The sequence below is a fragment of the Pristiophorus japonicus genome, chromosome 1, assembly GCF_044704955.1.
Source record: "Pristiophorus japonicus isolate sPriJap1 chromosome 1, sPriJap1.hap1, whole genome shotgun sequence".
NCBI lineage: Eukaryota > Metazoa > Chordata > Chondrichthyes > Pristiophoridae > Pristiophorus > Pristiophorus japonicus.
Genome location: NC_091977.1, coordinates 231,583,148 through 231,602,719, shown reverse-complemented (window position 1 = coordinate 231,602,719; position 19,572 = coordinate 231,583,148). Strand labels below are relative to the sequence as shown.

Below are 19,572 nucleotides of genomic sequence, written 5' to 3'. Positions count from 1 at the left end.
ATAATCGGACCTCCCTCCACCAGGGTCAGGGATCGAACCTCCACTACCCCCGGTGTTCGGATGGACCTGGTCCTGCGGAGGTTCCCACGTGTTACTAACCCCCCGCGCCCCCCCCCCCTTTCCTCCCAGCATGTCAGGAAGTAAAAATTCCCCCGGTGGTGTCAGTATATGCAGCCAATTTTTTTTTACACCATTCTTAAGGTTTTATCCATCGTTAAATGCCAACGAGGTACTCGGGCGATCACCTCGCAGGCCTTTGCCAATGCAATTTTTCAACTGACACCTTTTCCACTCTCTACCCCTCCAGCCCTAGGGGACAGTAACTGTGCCAGGACTGTCCAGCCAGTGGCGGAGTTCGGCCAAGCAGCTGGGTCAGAGTTCATTCAGTAGGCATGGCAACTTCCTCGTGGGACTCCCGCTGCTGAGCGGGAGCACGCTGTTGTTTCGGACGCACAAAGCCTAGCGCTACTGATGGAGGAACTGCCTCCACATACTCTGTAGCGGCCCTATGTTGGGCTGACAGGAAGAAATTTTGCCAGGGTTATAGCCACCCATGTTCTGACACCTTGCACCCCCCTCTCCCCCTCCAGCTGTCATTTGTATGTGGCATGCAGGGACGGAGCAGCCCAATCTGGTCTTGATGTGGGCAGTGGTCGGCCTCACCTCCCACATTAACCAACATGCTTTGCAGTGAAGCCACCCAATTTCAGACCAGTTTGCCAATGTCTAACTCTACACCAGGCCCCTGGTTAAACCTTCCACTGATCCTGTTGTTCATTCTTTAATTTGGTTGGCCCTTCAAGGACCATATACTAAAGGCCAATTTACAAATGCGTGCTCCTGTCATGGACCCTCACCGCCGGGAGGACAGATCACCCATAATTTGCTCTCTATTGTAAATGGTAAATGATCGAGATTGCAACTTCGATTTACTAACACGCACTCACACTGGATGAGGGTCCCAGCCAAGAGAACCCAGCATAATGCATCATACTAGGCAAATAGTTAATGTAAAACAGGAAGGTCACTGTTCCTCTGTTTGTTTGTCCTGACCTACCTGTGATGCTAAGTGTAGCAGTGGCTTTTGCTGTGGTACTTCCTTCACTGTGTTTGTTGGTGGTCAGACAAGTGAAGAGTGAAGGCCTGGTAACATACACACGCAGTCTAGACTCCATCACCTCTCCCTTAATGCGATTCTGCATCGATACCATGGGGACCTGGAGAAAACAGAAAATAAAATCTAGATTTATACAGCACATTTGTTCAAAAACCACTGGTTTCAGAAACTGGATGCGGACCTGTTTTGCAATATGCTTGAAAATTATTGATGGAGACATTCCCTGAAAAACAAGGCAACAGATTTTGAAAATTTAACTGAGGTAAAATTTATATTAAGTATTTTTTTTAAGAACAAAAGTGTGTGATGGTGTGTGTGTGCAGGAGAGAGAAAATGGCAGTGTTCTGATTTCTTTTGTTTTGTGATCTACAGACTTTAAAACTAGATTAAATTGTGTGCGACAGAGAGAGTGAGAGAGTTAGTGTGTGAGTGAGAGAGTGAGAATAAGAGTGAGTGTGAGAGAAAGAGAGTGAGACTAAGAGTGAGAGAGTGAGCGTGAGAGTGAGAATACGAGTGAGATTGTGAGATTAAGAGTGAGATTGAGTGAGAGAGAGTGAGATTGAGAGAGAGGAGTGAGAGAGTGAGATTGAGAGTGAATGAGTGAGATTGAGAGTGAGTGAGAGAGAGAGAGTGAGAGCGTGAGAGCGAGAGTGCGAGAGTGAGAGAGTGAGTGTGTGTGTGTGTGTGTGTGTGTGTGTGTGTGAGAGTGAGCGAGTGAGAGTGTGAGAGAGTGAGTGTAGGAGTGAGAGAGTGAGAGAGTGAGAGAGTGAGTGTAGGAGTGAGAGAGTGAGAGAGTGAGAGAGTGTGAGAGTGTAGGAGTGAGAGAGAGTGAGGGAGTGAGTGTGAAAATGAGAGCGTGTGAGAGTGAGAGAGAATGTGAGAGAGTGTGAGAGTGAGAGTGAGAGTGAGAGTGAGTATGAGAGTGAGAGTGAGAGTCAGAGTCAGAGTATGAGAGTGAATGAGTAAATATCTCCACCTTAGTTTTGTTGACAGAATAGCTCAATGCTAATCACATTCACCTGGGAGAATCGAATTACCAACACCACAAGACAATTGGAGAGAGTGAGAAAGACACAATTAGAGATAAAGGTAGATGGTCATTTTATCCCTCCTTCATTATGTGTTTTTTCCTTTTAAAAAAAAGACTAGCTGATTTTTGAAAGTCATTAAAGCCTCTTTGAGGAAAGATGAAAGGAAGTTACGATAGGAAGGGGAGGGGATGGGAGCAGTGAAACTGGCTGAGAATTAAGGTGACCTGAGCTCCCAGTATTCCCCGGGACTGCGGGGAGGAGATGGACAGATAATAGTGAGCAGAGCGACAGTGGAGCAAGGAGAAGAGGAGGATATGGGGCTGTTCAAACGGCAAGAGGAAGGGATACTGATGGGCGTGAGGGGGTGGTGGGAAGTGTTAGTGAGAAGGCGAAGGGACACGGGACATAAAGGGAGCAAGGGGTGAGGGGGAAGTACAAGTGATGGAGGGAATGAGAAGGGAAATGCTGAAGGCCATATTTTCCATACAACACCCAACCCACATTGGTGGTTCCTGTGCCCACCAGAGCATATGACAGGACACCTCTCACCTGAAAGGAGAGAAGGAAAAGACAGAGAGAAAAGCAAAAAGAGTTAAGGGGAGAGAATGATAGAGAGACAGAAGAGGAGACAGAAATAATCAGCAAAACACAGACGTCAGAGAAAGGTAAGCTGTTCCACCGACGCAAGGATGAAATATCCATCCATTCGGACTGTTTCCTATGGGGGAATCATGTAATTTTGCCAAAAAAAGGCAGGGAAACGTTTATACACGACCTTCACAGCACCCACCCAGTCATAATGAAGCCTATCGCCAAGTCGCAAGTTTGGTGACCCGGCATTGACTCGGAATTGGAGTCATGTGTACACCAATGTAACACTTGCTCACAGTTGAGCAATGCACCAAGGGAGGCCCCACTGAGTCTGTGATCATGGCCCTCCAAACCGTGGTCAAGGGTTCACGTATATTTCGCTGGCCCCTTTCTTGGAAAGATGTTCCTCGTAACAGTGGACGCTTGCTCTAAATGGATTGAATGTATAATAATATCGTCATGTATGGCCACTGCCACCATTGAAAGCCTCCGAGCCATGTTCGCCACCCATGGTTTGCCCAACGTCCTTGTTAGTGACAATGGATCATGCTTCACCAGCTCGGAATTGAACGAGTTTATGACCCGCAATAGCATCAAGCATGTCAGGTCTGCGCCGTTTAAGCCTGCATCCAATGGTCAAGCGGAACAGGCAGTCCAAACCATCAAGCATGACGGACGGTTCCCTGCAGACCCGGTTATCTCGGATTCTGCTCAGCTATCGGACGCGACCCCACTCACTGGGGATCCCCCTGCAGAATTGCTAATGAAGAGAGCACTCAAAACCAGGCTCTCCTTAGTCCACCCAGATCTCAATGATCATGTGGAAACCCAGCATCACCGGCATAACATGTACCACGATCACGTGGCTGTATCGCGTGACATTGAGGTTAATGACCCTGTGTTTGTTCTTAATTACAGTCATGGTCCTAAATGGGTTGCTGGCACCATGTTAGCCAAGGAGTGGAATAGAGTGTTTGTTGTCAAACTTTTGAATGGACAAACGTGCAGAAAGCCCTTGGATCAGAGAAAACTGCGGTTCACTGACAACGAAGATCAGTTTGAAGAGACATTACCATCAATGATCCACCCACATACACCCAACCAGCAATCGACCTCCGGTCAACCACGAGGATGAACCCACCATGCCCGACAGTCTGATCAGTCCAGTCACACTGCAGTGCAGCAATGATCTGACCGACTCACCCATGCCAGGACTTCAACTCAGGCGAACAATCCGGGAACGCAGAGCTCCGGATTGCCTCAACTTGTAAATAACTTGTATCTAAGACTTTGGGGGGGGGTGGGGGAATGATGTTATGTATATAAACATTACCAATGTGTAAGATTTACCACCAGGAGGTGCACTTGTGGGAGACCCAAAGGTCACCTGCACACCCTGGGCAAGAAGATATAAAAGGCAGACTACCATGCTGCTTCCTCAGTCTGGAATTACATTAAAGAGACCAAGGTTACAACAGTTTGAGCTTACAATGTACAGTCTTGTGGAGTTATTCTGATCATAACAGATAGAGAGAAACTATTTCCGCTGGTTGGGGAGTAGGACTCGGGGGCATGGGGTGGGGGGGGGAGGGAGAGGGGAAGGGGAGAGAGAGAGGGAGGTGGGAGAGGAGAGAGGGAGGGGGGGAAGAGAGGGAGGGGGGAGAAGAGAGGGAGGGGGGGAAGAGAGGGAGGGGGGAAGAGAGGGGAGGGAAGAGAGGGAGGGGGGAAGAGAGGGAGTGGGGGAAGAGAGGGCGGGGGAAGAGAGGGAGGGGGAAGAGAGGGAGGGGGGAAGAGAGGGGAGGGAAGAGAGGGAGGGGGAAGAGAGGGAGGGGGAAGAGAGGGAGGGGGAAAGAGAGGGGGGAAAAGAGGAAGGGGGAAGAGAGGGAGAGGGAGGGAGGGGGGAGGAGAAAGGGGGAGGGAGAGAGGGGGGAAGAAGAGGGGGGTTGATGGGGGAGGGGTGGGAGTGGAGGGGCGGGAAGAGCACTGCATGGGGAGGTCTCAACTTTCGTTGTGAGACTCCGAGGAGCACTCCTTGTGGGTCTGTGCATCAATGGGGATGCCGTGGTACTCCCCCGACCCTACTAACCACCTTCAAACCATCCTCGACTCACCACCCTGCTTTTCAATTGCTGATCACTCGTTTTCAGCAAGAAATGGCAACCTAGCAGTTGAACATCAGCCCTCCCTCACCTGTGCACGCAACATCATGGGAAATTGATTAATAGCATAAACTGTCACAAAAACCTATAAAACTTCAGACAGAAACATAGAATAGTGCAGCACAGAAGGAGGCCATTCGCCCATTGTGTCTGCGCCGGCTCTTTCGAAGAGCAATCCAGTTAGTCCCACTTCCCCGCTCTTTCCCCATATCCCTGCAAATTTGTTCTCCTTCAAATATTTATCCAATTCCCATTTGAAGGCTACGATTGATATTAATTTGCCTATATAATTTGCCACCATGGAATTTTTGACAACAATGCGTAATGCTAACACGTTAAAATAAAACTGAATGCTCAAAGCTTTCGGTACAGTGTTACTTTTATTTTTTTTATAGTGTGACATTCTCATTGGGATGAATTTTAACTCCCAAAAACGGGTGGGTTGGGGTTGTGTCAGAGGGTAAAATTTAAAAAATGTCAAACCCGACCTCAACCTGCCCAGAGGCAGGACAAGGGGAGGGCAGACAACATGCTTCCAGGAGGCGGGTTGGCAATTTAAATATTTTAATGAGGCTGGCAGCCTCTGAGTTAACCTGCTTTGGAGAAGGTAAGTGCCTTTCCAGCACTGCTTGTGGGCCAGGAGGAGCAGGAGTGATTCCCCCAGGCCTCCCAAGCTAACCCCCCTCGTATGACCACCCACATACCAAGACCTCTGGGGTCGGGAATCAGACCCCCTCCGTGATCAGATTCCCGCCAGCACCATCTTCCCCATCCCCAGGATTGGACACACCCATGTTCCCCACCTCCCAACAAGTCTTACCTGCTCCCAGATCGGCTGCGGCCTTGTGTTGCAGGCTTTCTTGCCCAACAAGCAGCCAGCCTGTCAATCAAAGTTGGCTGTGGGCGGGAATTTAAAGACGTCTCGAAGTTCAGGAACCCGTAATTCCGGGTTTCTCGACCTCAAATCAGAGCCCACTCCCTCCCTGTCTCCGAGCTAATATCCAGCCCATTATGTCTGATGCACGAACGCAGTTCCTGTACTATCTTCGTTAAAGGGGTAACGCAATTAAGAATCTCAAGCGTCTAACAATCGGTGCTCATCTAATCGAAAAATGCATGAAACACACTCACAGCTCTTCCGTTCTCCAACCACTTGATAGTGGGAATAGGGAACCCTGCGGCTTTGCATTGCAGAATCACCTCAGAACCGAAGCTGACATTGTGCGATGTCGGTGCCTTCACAATTCTGGCAGGGACTATGAATAAACAACAGGGACATAAAGAACATCACTAGCATTAAAAATCTGTAGCTCAAATGATCACTTTCATCTCCTCATTGCCCTGGGGAGTGCTGAATTTTATTACATTTTTTCTTTAAAGAAAGATCTTGTATTTATATGGCACCTTTCAGGGCCTCAGGATGTCTTGAAATACTTATGAAGTGTAGTCACTGTTGCAATGAAGGAAACACGACAGCCAATTTGCGCACAGCAAGCTCCCACAAACAGCAATGTGATAATGACCAGATAATCTGTTTTTATTTTTAGTGATGTTGGTTGAGCAAGGACACCGGGGAGAACTCACCCTGCACTTCTCCGTAATTGTGCCATGGGATCTTTTATGTCCACCTGAGAGAGCAGATTGGGCTTCAGTTTAATGTCTCACCTGAAAGACGGCACCTCTCACAGTGTAGCGCTCCCTCAGTACTGCACTGCGAGTGTCAACCTAGATTATGTGCTCACGTCTCTGGAGTGGGACTTGAGCTCACAACCTTCTGACCTTGAGGAGAAAATGTTACCAACTGAGCCATGGCTGACCTCCTTTAGTAAACTCAAACCGCTTACAGATATAACTATTTGAGATATTAGTGGATAATGTATTCATATGACATTCCTTTGTCCATTTTTAATGGAGACATTGGGGTCAAAATTCAGGTGCACCAGAAAGCTGGCGCACCTATGAGTTTTGGAGTGGTACTTGCCGCTGGAATTCCTGGTACGGTAAGTAGATCCATTTTCAGGACTTGAAATTTTTTCAAAGTCCTACAGGAAATGGATCATAATGGGGGTGGGCCTTAGACTGAAAGTCAGGCTGACTGGCTGAAAATGGGTCGCTCGGGGCCTCCGCCGCTGTCAATCAGCGTGGAGACAAGGCGACGTCACAGCGTGTGCATCACCACGCTCTCTCCCCTCTTTTAAAGGGGAGAGATTCTATCATTTTTTATGTTTGGCCACTGGGCCACCAGGGAGGGTTTCGGCCGGGCCAGTGGCCTGGCACCCAAGAGGGGGTGCCAGGCTGTCCTTTGGCGACCTGGCCGAACCCGAGGCCAGTATTTTGCCGACCGATCAGCAAATCAGTAATAAAAAATTTTTGATTGTGGCCGCGGCAATGGGCCCTCCCCTTTAAGGGTCGCTGCTCTGCCGAGCCGCTCTCAGTGCGGAGATAGTGCACTGGCAGAGAAACCTGTCGGCCCTGTGCAGCAGGGGATCGATCTATTCTGCTGAATATGGATCGGTAAGTATTTTTATTGTTTTAAATTAGCAGTGCAACCACTCGGACGGGATGGGGTCCAGGCCGAAAAAATCCGCAACCTAAATTTAGGTCGGGTTGACCCCAAAGTGGCGGCCATTCGGTTTTTAGGAATGGCCGCCGCAAACGGGCATTAACGGGTCTCTTTGAGACCCTGAAATTTGTCCTCATTCTCTGATTAAAATAGTGGTCATAGTAATGTCATATGAAGCCACTAATTAAATGTTTGGACAATAATATCACAAGCCTTCATTGCATGGCTAATTCTTTTGTTTTGAGAAGTGCGATTATATTTTAAGGGCCTCTATAGTGCACTGGCAAAAGTGATTCTCAGCCACCTATCAGGCTTCCCAGTCTAATTGCTTATTAATGTTCCTAATCATACAGAACCCAAGTCTGTGTCATGGGTAGTTGGGCATTTGTAAGTGAGTACTAGAGTTGACATACTCCGAACAATCCCTTAACTCCAGCATTCTGAAATTACAGTTATTTTTTAAAACAATTTTTTCACTTGCAGCTGATAGCAAGTTTGCCCTTGTGTGCCAACACTTCGAGAAAACATTAAAAGGGACTAAATAGTTGGCATAAATGGACCTTTCTTCTCTTAGCTCTGCAAGCAAATTTACCCTTGACTGGCAGTGTAAAATACAAGTGTCCGCCCAAGGCTTTCTGTATGACTTTAATAAAAAAGGTGGAACATTCTCATTATGTCTGATGTATGAACATGATACCATCTTCCGGAGGTTATGGGTTCATAGACCCACTCTAGAGCTTGAGCATAAAAATCTAGGCTAATACTCCAGTGCAGTGCTGAGAGAGTGCTGCACTGTCGGAGGTGCCGTTTTTCAGATGAGAGATTAAACAGAGGCCCCCCGTCTGCCCTCTCAGGTGGACGTAAAAGATCCCACAGCACTATTTCGAAGAAGAGCAGGGGAGTTATCCCCAGTGTCCTGGCTAATATTTATCCCTCAATCAACATCACAAAAACAAATTATCTGGTCATTATTAAATTGCTGTTTGTGGGAGCTTGCTGTTCGCAAATTGGCTGCTGCTTTTCCTACATTATAGCAGTAACTACACTTCAAACGTGCTTCATTAGCTGTAAAGCACTTTGGGACATCTGGTGGTTGTGTAAGGCGCTATAGATGATGATAAATGCAAGTCTCTTTCTTTCTTTCCTTAAAGGGGTAATGCGATTAAGAATCACAAATGTCTAACGATCACATGCCCGCCTAATCGAAAAATACATGAAACACACTCACTGCTCTTCCATTCTCCAACCACTTTATAGTGGCAATCTCTCATGGCAGTGAGTGGTAGCTAACTTGGGCAGTTTCTGGTAGAGAGAAGCATAGAGCACAACAGGCAGTGTTGGTGCTAATTGGTATTAATTGGGCTGTCATTCAGAGAAGTCAAATGAATGGTTGCAGTACAAAATATATTGCTATACTGAGGGGAGTGGGGTGCTGGAGAATTGGGTGGTACAGTGGGCTAGACACTTTTCACCTCTGAGTTCAAATCCAGTCAGACTAATGTGATGTCTGCTGACTTAAAGAGTCCTTTATAAAGAATTGGGGCAGTCTCGATCCAGTAGGCACGGGCCTACAGCACCATTCTGTCCCTAATATAACACTGATTGACAATCTGACTCAGGTCAAACAGTCACGGCCGATCTCTTCCATTAGTTTACCTGCCAAATGGTAAAGGTGAAAACTGAGTTTGAAATGGGAAAGGTGCCATTGCCCAGCACTAACAGCACTCACCTTGCTGAGCAGTGGATGAGCATGCTCTGAGGCTGGAGCCCAGGTAGTGTAACAACAACTTGCCTCTGAGTCAGCAGGTTGTGGATTCAATTCCCACTTCAGCGACTTGAACACTAGGCTGACGCTCCAGTGCAGTGCTGAGGGAGTGCTGCACTGTCGGAGGTGTTGTCTTTCAGATGAGACAGTAAACCGAGGCCCTGTCTGCTCTCTCAGGTGGACGTAAAAGATCCCATGCCACTATTTTGAAGAAGGGCAGTGGAGTTATCCCCGGTGTCCTGGCCAATATTTATCCCTCAATCAACATAACAAAAACAGATTATCTGGTCATTATCACATTGTGGGAGCTTGCTATGCAACAATTGGCTGCCACGTTTCCCACATAAAAACAGTGACTACACCCCAAAAGTATTTCATCAGCTGTAAAGCGCTTTGAGACGTCCAGTGGTCGTGAAAGACGCTACATAAATACAAGTCTTTCTTTCCTTTTTATGTAGCGGCTTTAACGTAGTAAAACATCCCAAAGCACTTTACTCAATGTCTTACTTGCTAAATATGTTAATATTCATAAAATCATAAAATCATAGAAACTTACAGCACAGAAGCAGGCCATTCGGCCCATTGTGCCTCTGCTGATTCTTTGAAAGAGCAGTCATGCTTAGTCCCATCACCCGGCCCCACCCCCACACTCACTTTTTCTTCGTAACCCTGTAAGTTCCTCATCCTCAGGTACCGGACAACTTCCTTTTAAAATTATTCATTGAATCAGATTCCACCACCTTTTTAGGACAAGTGTTCCAGGTCCAGACAAGTGGAACCATTTCTCCACATCCCACCGTTACAACTTTTGTGAATGATTTTAAATCTATGGTTATCGACCCATTTGCCAGAGGGAATAGCTTTTCTGTATTTTTATTCAAATTTGCATTAAGAAGTCGCTCGCTGCTGTTACGTACTCAGGAAATTAAGGCTCAAGAGTCATGACACTGTTTTCTACTTTCCCAGGGTCTCCAAACCGTGCAACTCATTACTTCGCTCAGTCTTTGCTTCCTCTTACCATCTTCACAGGTTCAAATCCCATGTTTGGCATCAACTAACTGTTATGTCTTGTATAAAGAATCTGACCAGATACTGTAAGCTTAAAGTAATGTGTGACCGTAGTCCTTTATTACAGGTCTCCAGAGTGCCTCTCCAGCCTGTGAGGCCTCCTTATGTACAGGTGCTCCCAAGGGATTGTGGGATCCCTTGGGACTCCAGGGGATGAGCCCTCTGGTGGTTAAACAAGGTATTTACAGGTTTACATATATAACAACACTCCGCCCCCCCCCCAAAGTCAATAGTGTAACTATTTACAATGCGAGTCGATCTGGGGCCTTCCTTTCCTTGGTTGATCATCTCGGTGCAAATGCTGTTTTTGGTGAGTCGTTTGTTGGGCCCTCGCTGGGCTGCTGCGCAGCTGGCCTTGCAGGGCTGCCTGGCATGGTGAGTCCTGCTGGGCTGCTGCAAGTGATGGGTTCTACTTCGTGGTCAACCACTGGGTCGGTTGCCACTTGTGTGTGTGTTGGGGGGTCGAAAAAGGTAGAGTCTATTGTGGGTTGTTCTGGATAGGCCGTAAATCTGAGTTTGGTTTGGTCCAAGTGTTTTCTGCAGGTGAGTCCATTTGAAAGTTTGACCTGAAACACCCTACTCCCCTCTTTGGCCATGACAGTGCCGGGAAGCCACTTGGGACCTTGTCCATAGTTCAACACAAATACAGGATCATTAATCTCGATTTCGCGTGACACATTTGCGTGATCATGGTATGTATTCTGTTGAAGCCGTCTACTCTCTACCTGTTCGTGTAGATCAGGGTGGACTAATGAGAGTCTTGTCTTAAGTGCCCTTTTCATGAGCAGTTCAGCGGGAGGAACTCCAGTGAGCGAGTGAGGTCTTGTGCGGTAACTAAGCAGGACTCGGGATAAGTGAGCCTTCAGTTACCCTCTTCAAGCTCTGTTTGATGGTTTGCATTGCGCTCTCTGCCTGACCATTGGATGCTGGTTTAAACGGGGCAGATGTGACATGTTTGATCCCATTGTGGGTCATGAACTCTTTGAACTCGGCACTGGTGAAGCACGGCCCATTGTCACTCACAAGGACATCAGGCAGGCCGTGTATGGCAAACATGGCCCGCAGGCTTTCAATGGTGGCAGCGGGCATGCTTGCCGACATTATCTCACATTCAATCCATGCGGACAACGTGAGTGCCCATCTCTGAATGTGGGCCGATGCATTCGTATTTATCCCCTTACTTTCAGAAAAGAGGGATATAAGTGGCTTATGATCAATTTCTAATTCAAATTTGAGCCCAAACAGATATTGATGCATTTTCTTTACCCCATAAACACACGCTAACGCTTCTTTTTCGATCATGCTGTAGGCCCTCTCAGCCTTAGACTTCTGGATGCATAAGCAACCGATTGCAATTTCCCATGGAAGCATTCGAGAGTGAGCAATTACCTGTTACCGCCCGACAGATTAGAAATGAGCCAGGACCTCTTACTGTCTTTAGTAAAAAACTGTGTGCTCCACAGGAGTTGGTCTAGTGTCCCGTTAGAGATGCAGGAAGAAATAAAGCCGTACCAGTGGCGCAGAGATGAAATGTCCATACAGACAGACTGCCTCCTATGGGGTAATCGGGTAGTGGTGCCAAAAAAGGGCAGGGACACTTTCATTAGTGATCTCCACAGTACCCACCCAGGCATTGTAATGATGAAAGTGATAGCCAGATCCCACGTGTGGTGGCCCGGTATCGATGCAGACTTAGAGTCCTGCATGCATAAATGTAACACATGTTCACAATACTTGCAGCAGTGCTGAGAGATTTGTTTGGTATTGTCACTGGTGGCGATGAACGCCTGGTCTATCGCTATGACTTTACTCATGGTTGGGGTCTCTACAGTCAAAAGTTTGCAAAGTATTACTTCATAGCCAATGCCAAGTACAAAGAAGTCCCTGAGCATGTGCTCCAAGTGTCCTTCAAATTCGCAATGTCCTGCAAGGCGCCTTAGCTCGGCGACGTAGCTCGCCACTTCCTGGCCTTGTACGTGTAGAACCGGTGCCTCGCCATCAGAACGCTTTCCTTCGGTTTTAGATGCTCCCGGAGGAGTGTGTACAAATCATCGTACGACCTCTCTGTAGCGAGCGAGCAGATTTTTCATGAGGCCATACGTTGGTGCCCCGCAAACGGTGAGGAGGACCACCCTTTCGTTTGGCAGTGTTCGCTTCTCCTTCAAGCTCTTTGGCCACGAAGTATGGGTCGAGTCACTCCACAAAGATTTTCCAATCATCTCCCTCTGAAAATTTCTCCAGGATGCCCACGGTTCTCTGCCTTGTTGCGGTGGGATTCGTCATCTGTATCTCGTCGCCAGTTGTTATGTCTTGAATAAAGAATTTGACCAGATACTGTAAGCTTAAAATAATGTGTGACCGTAGTCCTTTATTACAGGTCTCCAGACTGCCTCTCCAGCCTGTGAGGCCTCCTTATGTACAGGTGCCCCCAAGGGAAGTGGGATCCCTTGGGACTCCAGGAGATGAGCCCGCTGGTGGTTAAACAAGTTATTTACAAGTTTACATATATAGCACTATCCACTCTTTCTTAATTGATCTATCTTCTCTCCTACTCTTTTCAACTTTTGGTGGTAACCTGAGCTAAAGGACTTGCCCTTAATCTGGGTTTCTCAATAATTAAAAAAAAATCCAACAACTGGAAGATCTGGGTTTCACAAATAATCAGGGATCAACTTGACACGAAGGCCTGAACTTGTGGTACCGACTTTGAACCAGCAACTATCGAGTGTGTGGTTGCTGCTATAAGTAAGATGGAATGGGGCGTGTGGGGGTGGCACGGGCGGGGGGGTGGGGGGGAAATAAATTTGATCAAAGTGAAATAAACAAAATATCTTTTGGCATCCTGTTGGATTACATCATAAACATTCTACGAACAAATCAGATACTGTTTTTGCTGAAGTTACAGTTCTTTAAAGTTCATCCTTTGGAACAGCAACAACATAGTTTCAGTCCCAACAATCCACAACAACTTCACCGCACTATCCCAAGGGCCAAATACTATGACACTGATGCACATCTGCCACTGAAATACGTGACATGCTCTGGATCTATCTGTTTATTTTGTTTTTCGTTCCCTTCTCGTTCGTTTTCCCTCCACCATTCCCCAGCTGAGAGGTCACGGGCAGTCAGGCCGCTCCCAGACCCCTGCCATTGCTCCTACTGAGCCAGTCACCAGCAGAGACCTGGATGATTATCCTGCTGATATCTCCCTCAGTTTCTTCATTTATTATTCTTCCCTCCTATTCTTTCCAACTTTGGTGGTATCCTGCACAAAGGAGCTTGCCCTTAATTTGGGAACTTACTGACTTCTGCTGTGCATCCCAGAATCTGGCCATTCCCTGGTACAGTGTATTACAGCATGAGGAAATTATACCAAAAGATTGTCCATTCCCTCTATAATATAATTAAATTAATGAACTTTATCCAGTTAACTTCTATTCAATTTTCTCCACCCATTTCCAGAAGGCACTGACTCACACTGGGATGTATTTCCAGCTGTTTTGTGGTTCTTTCAATCAGCCATGAACTCATTGAATGGCGGTGCAGGCCCGAAGGGCCGAATGGCCTACTCCTGCACCTATTTTCTATGTTTCTATGTTTCTATGTTTATCCAAGTTGTCCTTGTGTCCGAGGCAATACTGGAAGGCTATTAAACAACGGGTGGGAGCATCACAGCCTGAGCCTGTTCTTACCTGATGTCAATATTTGCATATTGACAGTGATCAAGAGTGCAAAACCCTGGTAGATTTTGTCCCACCCTAGTTTGCGGGCACTGAAGCTACTTTCCATGCGCCAAAGCCTTCTCAAAGCACTTTACAGCCAATGAAGTATCTCTTGAAATGTAGTGACTGTTGTTAGGTAGGAAACACAACAGCCAATTTGCACACAGCAAGCACCCACAAACAGCAATAGGATAATGACCAGATAATCTTTTTTTTTGTGATGTTGATTGAAGGATAAATATTGGCTAGGACACCGAGGATAACCCCCTTGCTTTTCTTCGAAATAGTGCCATGACATCTTTTATGTTCACCTGAGGGGCAGATAGGGCCTCGATTTAACGCCTCATCCGAACGAGGCACCTCTGATATTGCAGCATTCCCTCAATATTGCACTCAAGTGTCAGCCTAGATTTTGTGCTTAAGTCTTTGGAGTGGGACTTGAACTACAAACTTCTGACTCAGAGGCGAGAGTGCTACTCACTGAGCCATGATTGATATGGGCTCACCTTTGGACTGGCAGATTCCACTTGTAGTACTATGTATTGGATGCAGAATCAGGTTTACAACCCTTTGCAATTGTCCTGGAATCTCCAGCAATTAAAGATTAATCTCTAGTATTGCGAGGCATTAGCAAGAAAATTGTGCGCTTTTTTTTCATTTTCTTTGAACACTTTCATTTATTAGTTATAAAAATATTGGAGATGGAAAAAAAGGCTTGACAGTCAAGAATCATCCAATCAAGTCGTCAAGAGTCTGTTTGCTTTCCAATTGGCTGCGGGAAGGCACAGGCGCTGTCAGGATGGACATGTCGGGCGACCAATGGGAGGTGCGTAGGGGAAGGAAAATTGGAGGTAAGAAGTCATGTGATGAAACTTCCAGGAATACATCCAACCAGAGCTGGCAACTCTAATGCAGACACCCTGACAATCAGGAAGCTTACATCTTCACTCCAGCAGGTTGCTATGGATACAGATTCATTGTGGCTCAAACCACAGACAGCAGTCACTCTATACTTTGGCTACAGGTGTGGTGCCAAAGGACTGGAGGACTGCTAACGTTGTTCCTTTGTTTACAAAGAGAAAAAGGGAAAAACCAAGTAATTACAGGCTAACCTCGGTGGTGGGAAAATTATTGGAGAGCATTCCGTGGGATAGGATAAATCATTTAGAAAGACACGGAATAATCAAGGACAGTCAGCATGGATTTGTTAAGGGAAGGTCGTGTCTGACTAACTTGATTGAATTTTTTGAGGAGATAACCAGGAGAGTTGATGGGGGTAGTGCATACGATGTAGTGTATATGGATTTTAGCAAGGCTTTTGATAAGGTCCCACAGGTCAGACTGGTTACAAAAGTAGAAGCCCGTGGGATCCAGGGCAAAGTGGCTAATTGGATCCAAAATGGGCTCAAAGGCAGGAAGCAAAGGATAATGGTTGATGGGCGTTTTTGTGACTGGAAGGATGTTTCCAGTGGGGTTCCACAGGGCTCAGTACTAGGTCCCTTGCTTTTTGTGGTATATATCAATGATTTAGAATTGAATGTAGGTGGTATGATTAAGAAGTTTGCAGATGATACAAAAATTGGCTGTGTGGTTGATAATGAAGAAGAAAGTAGACTTCAGGAAGATATCAATGAACTGGTCAGGTGGGCAGAACAGTGGCAAATGGAATTCAATCCGGATAAGTGTGAGGTGATGCATTTGGGGAGGGCTACCAAGGCAAGGGAATAAACATTAAATGGTAGGACACTGAGAAGTGTAGAGGAACAAAGGGACCTTGGAGTGCATATCCACAGATCCCTGAAGGTAGCAGGCCAGGTAGATAAGGTGATTAAGAAGGCATACGGAATACTTGCATTTATTAGCTTAGACATAGAATACAAGAGCAGGGAGGTTATGATTGAACTGTATAAAACACTAGTTAGGCCACCGCTAGAGTACTGCGTGCAGTTCTGGTCACCACATTACAGGAAAGATGTGATTGCACTAGAGCGGGTACAGAGGAGATTTACGAGAATGTTGCCTGGACTGGAGAATTTTAACTATGAGGAAAGATTGGATAGACTGGGTTTGTTTTCTTTGGAACAGAGGTGGCTGAGGGGAGACCTTATTGAGGTGTATAAAATTATGAGGGGTCTAGATAGATTGGATAAGAAGGACCTATTTCCCTTAACAGAGGGGTCAACAACATCTATACCAGGGGGTATAGATTTAAAGTAATTGGTAGGAGGCTTAGAGGGGATTTGAGGGGAAATGTTTTCACCCAGAGTGTGGTGGGGATCTGGAACTCATTGCCTGAAAGGGTAGTAGAGGCAAAAACCCTCACCACATTTAAAACGTACTAGGATATGCACTTGAAGTGCCGTAACCTTCAAAGCTACAGACCAAGAGCTGGAAAATGGGATTAGGCTGGATAGCTCTTTGTCAGCCAGTGCGGACACGATGAGCCAAAATGGCCCCCTTCCATGCTGTAAGTTTCTATGCTTCTATGATTCTATACAATGGCAAACGATGAATGATAGTAAATGCACCATTACTTCACATCTGCTGAACAGTGGTGGGCCACATAAAATAGCAAAGTTACAGGGCTGTGTGGATTCACTGCTACCCATGCTTAAATTGGTCCTTTTCCAAGTGCACCCAAAATAATCCAACCCGGATTACTTCGGATCTGGTTCAGTGTACATCCTTGCGGTCAAGACTTAACTGTTCTTTCTAAACTATTCATACATTTAAAACATAAATTTATGTAGGCCCCCTTCCCCACCACAAACTCCATGCTCTCGCCACCTAATCCAGCCCCCTCCCTTGGCCACTGTCTCAGGCTGAACCAAACTGTTTTCCACCTCAGCATCTTGTTTGACTCCAAGTTGAACTTGCGAACCATATCAAAATGGTTTACTTCCATTTCCTTAAGATTGCCTGCTTACGTTGCTGTCTCAGTCCAACTACCATTGTAACCCTCCTTCCTTTCCTTGACGCAGATAGACTCGATTACACAAATGCTCTACTGCTGGCCTCCCATCCATCAACCTCTGTAAACTTGATCCAAAACTCTGCTGCCCATATCGTCCTGTCCTCACTGATCAATATTGGTCCCCAAATACCTCAAATTTTAAATTCTCATCCTTGTGTTTAAGTCCCTCCATGCCTTGTCCCTCCCTTTCTCTCTAACCTCCTCTCTAACTTCCAGCCTGACAAACCCCCCTCTCCGACTCTGGTCTATTGTGTAGCCTGCCCCCTCCTTCCTTTGCTCCATCATTGGTGGCCATGTCTTCAACTGCCTAGGCCCACTCTCTGGAATTCTCTCCTAAACCCCACAGCCCTTCTGCCTCCCCCCCTCGACCCCATTCTTTAAGATCCATCTCTTTGACAAAACTTGTGACAAAACCTCCTAAATTTTCCTCCTAGGCTCAGCATTCATTTTCCTCATGTCTCTGTGAGGCACCATTAGGACAATTTTAGATGCAAATGCAAGTCGTTGTTTCTTCTGCTGCCCCCTCTACGTCCGTGCTGCTGCTGATATAGCAAAGGTGGGAGCTATTCCAAATGATTGGCATGTTTTATTCCTTGGAAAGATAAAATAAGCACCCTTTCTTTTTGCCATTAAAATGTTCTCAACCTATCATTAAGTCAAAGAAAATGTAATAATTTTGACTATCCCCCTAAGCTCATTATTCCCACAAGCCTATGGTCTGAGCAGTAGAGCTTGTAATTTAATTTGTGCTATAAAAAGAGCATCATTTCAGTTGGCCACGTTCCGTGTGTAGCTCTGTATCTTGGTGAGATCTGGCCTATGTCAGTGATGTCTAACTAAGCTTGTGCGAGTGATCCAAACCGAGGTCCTGATGAAATGGTAGTTAGGGAGTTGCAGCACGACACACCCTTGTGTGTCTGTCCATACTATGGGAAAGAACATTCATTGCATGGCTAGAATTTAGAACCTTTATAGTTGACATATTTTTAAGTAAAGTTAAACAAAATAATCCCACAAATGTTTCACTGCTGTATCTTCAGAAGTGACAGAAGCAGCTGAGGTGAGATATTAACTGAATGCAAATATTTAGGTAACTCCAAAGATGGACACCCAGATCTCCTGAGTGATAAGTGTGACTTTGGAATCAGTAACTAAATTGTCTCTATGCCGAATTTAATGTTTTCTCAGTTTCCATAGTCATTCATATTGAACATAAGAACATGATAGTAGCAGGAGTGGGCCATTCGGGCCCTCGAATCTGCTCTGCCATTTAATAAGATCATGGCTGATCTTCTACCTCAACTCCACTTTCCTGCACTATCCCCGTATCCCATGATTCCCTTAGTATCCAAAAATATATTAACCTCATAGACATAGAAATATAGAAAATAGGAGCAGTAGGTAGGTCATTCGGCCCTTCGAGTCTGCATCGCCATATTCCCGCTTTTCCCCCATACCTCTTGATGCCTTTTGTTTCTAGAAATCTATGTATCTCTCTCTTAAATATATTCAGTGACTTGACCTCCACAGCCTTCTGTGGTAGAGAATTCCACAGGCTCACTACCCTCTGAATGAATAAATTTCTCCTCATCTTGGTTCTAAATTTCCTACCCCATATCGTGAGATTGTAACCCCTTGTTCTAGACTTCCCAGCCAGGGGAAACATCCTCCCCGCATCCAGTCTATCCAACCCAGTCAGAATTTTATATGTTTCAATGAGATCCCCTCTCATTCTTCTAAACTCTAGTGAATACAGGCCTAGTCGACCCAATCTCTCTTCATATGACAGTCCTGCCATCCCAGGAATCAGTCTGGTGAACCTTCGCTGCACTCCCTCTATGGCAAGTATATCCTTTCTTAGGTAAGGAGACCAAAACTGCACACAATACTCCAGATGTGGTCTCACCAAGGCCCTATACAACTGCAGCAAGACATTCAGAGGTCGCAGCAGAGCAGGTTGGGAGCAGCGAGGCCCATAAAAGGGGCCCAGAAGGTGGGAGGAGCTAGCTGGTACAGGGGCAGAAGGTAAACAAAGAAGCAAAAAGAAATCAAAATGTGACGTCACAGCCAAGTGGGTAAGTGATTAGCTGATGGATTGGTGAGTATTTAATCTTTTTCTTTTTCTTTTTCTTTTCTTATCAGTAAGAAATCTTTGGTGTTGTTACCAATTAGGTTAACTTAAGGGTTAAGTCATGGCAGGAGAGCCCAGACCCATGTCATGCTCCTCCTGTGCTATGTGGGAAGTCAGGGACGCTTCCAGTGTCCCTGACAACTACATGTGCAGGAAGTGTATACAGCTGCAGCTCCTGACAGACCACATTGCGGCACTGGAGCTGCGGATGGATTCACTGTGGAGCATCCGCGATGCTTAAGATGTCGTGAATAGCACGTTTAGTGAGTTGGTCACACCACAGGTAAAGGTTACATAGGCAGATAGAGAATGGGTGACCAACAGACAGAGCAGTGGAAGGAAGGTTGTGCAGGAGTCCCCTGTGGCCATCTCCCTCCAAAACAGAAACACCGTTTTGGGTGTTGCGGGGGGAAATGGCTCATCAGGGAAAGGCAGCAGCAGCCAAGTCCAT

At 46.3% G+C, this 19,572-nt stretch overlaps 1 protein-coding gene across 1 annotated transcript in view; it reads right to left on the bottom strand.

Annotated features, from left to right (window-relative positions):
* Window positions 1-19,572, bottom strand: part of musk (muscle, skeletal, receptor tyrosine kinase) — a 216,641-nt gene that overhangs the window by 117,431 nt on the left and 79,638 nt on the right. The window contains exons 6-7 of the mRNA XM_070870699.1: window positions 6,030-6,154; window positions 1,058-1,217 (exon numbers count right to left, since the gene is read on the bottom strand). Coding sequence (XP_070726800.1) covers window positions 1,058-1,217; window positions 6,030-6,154 — 285 coding nt within the window. The remainder of the gene's footprint in view (window positions 1-1,057; window positions 1,218-6,029; window positions 6,155-19,572) is intronic.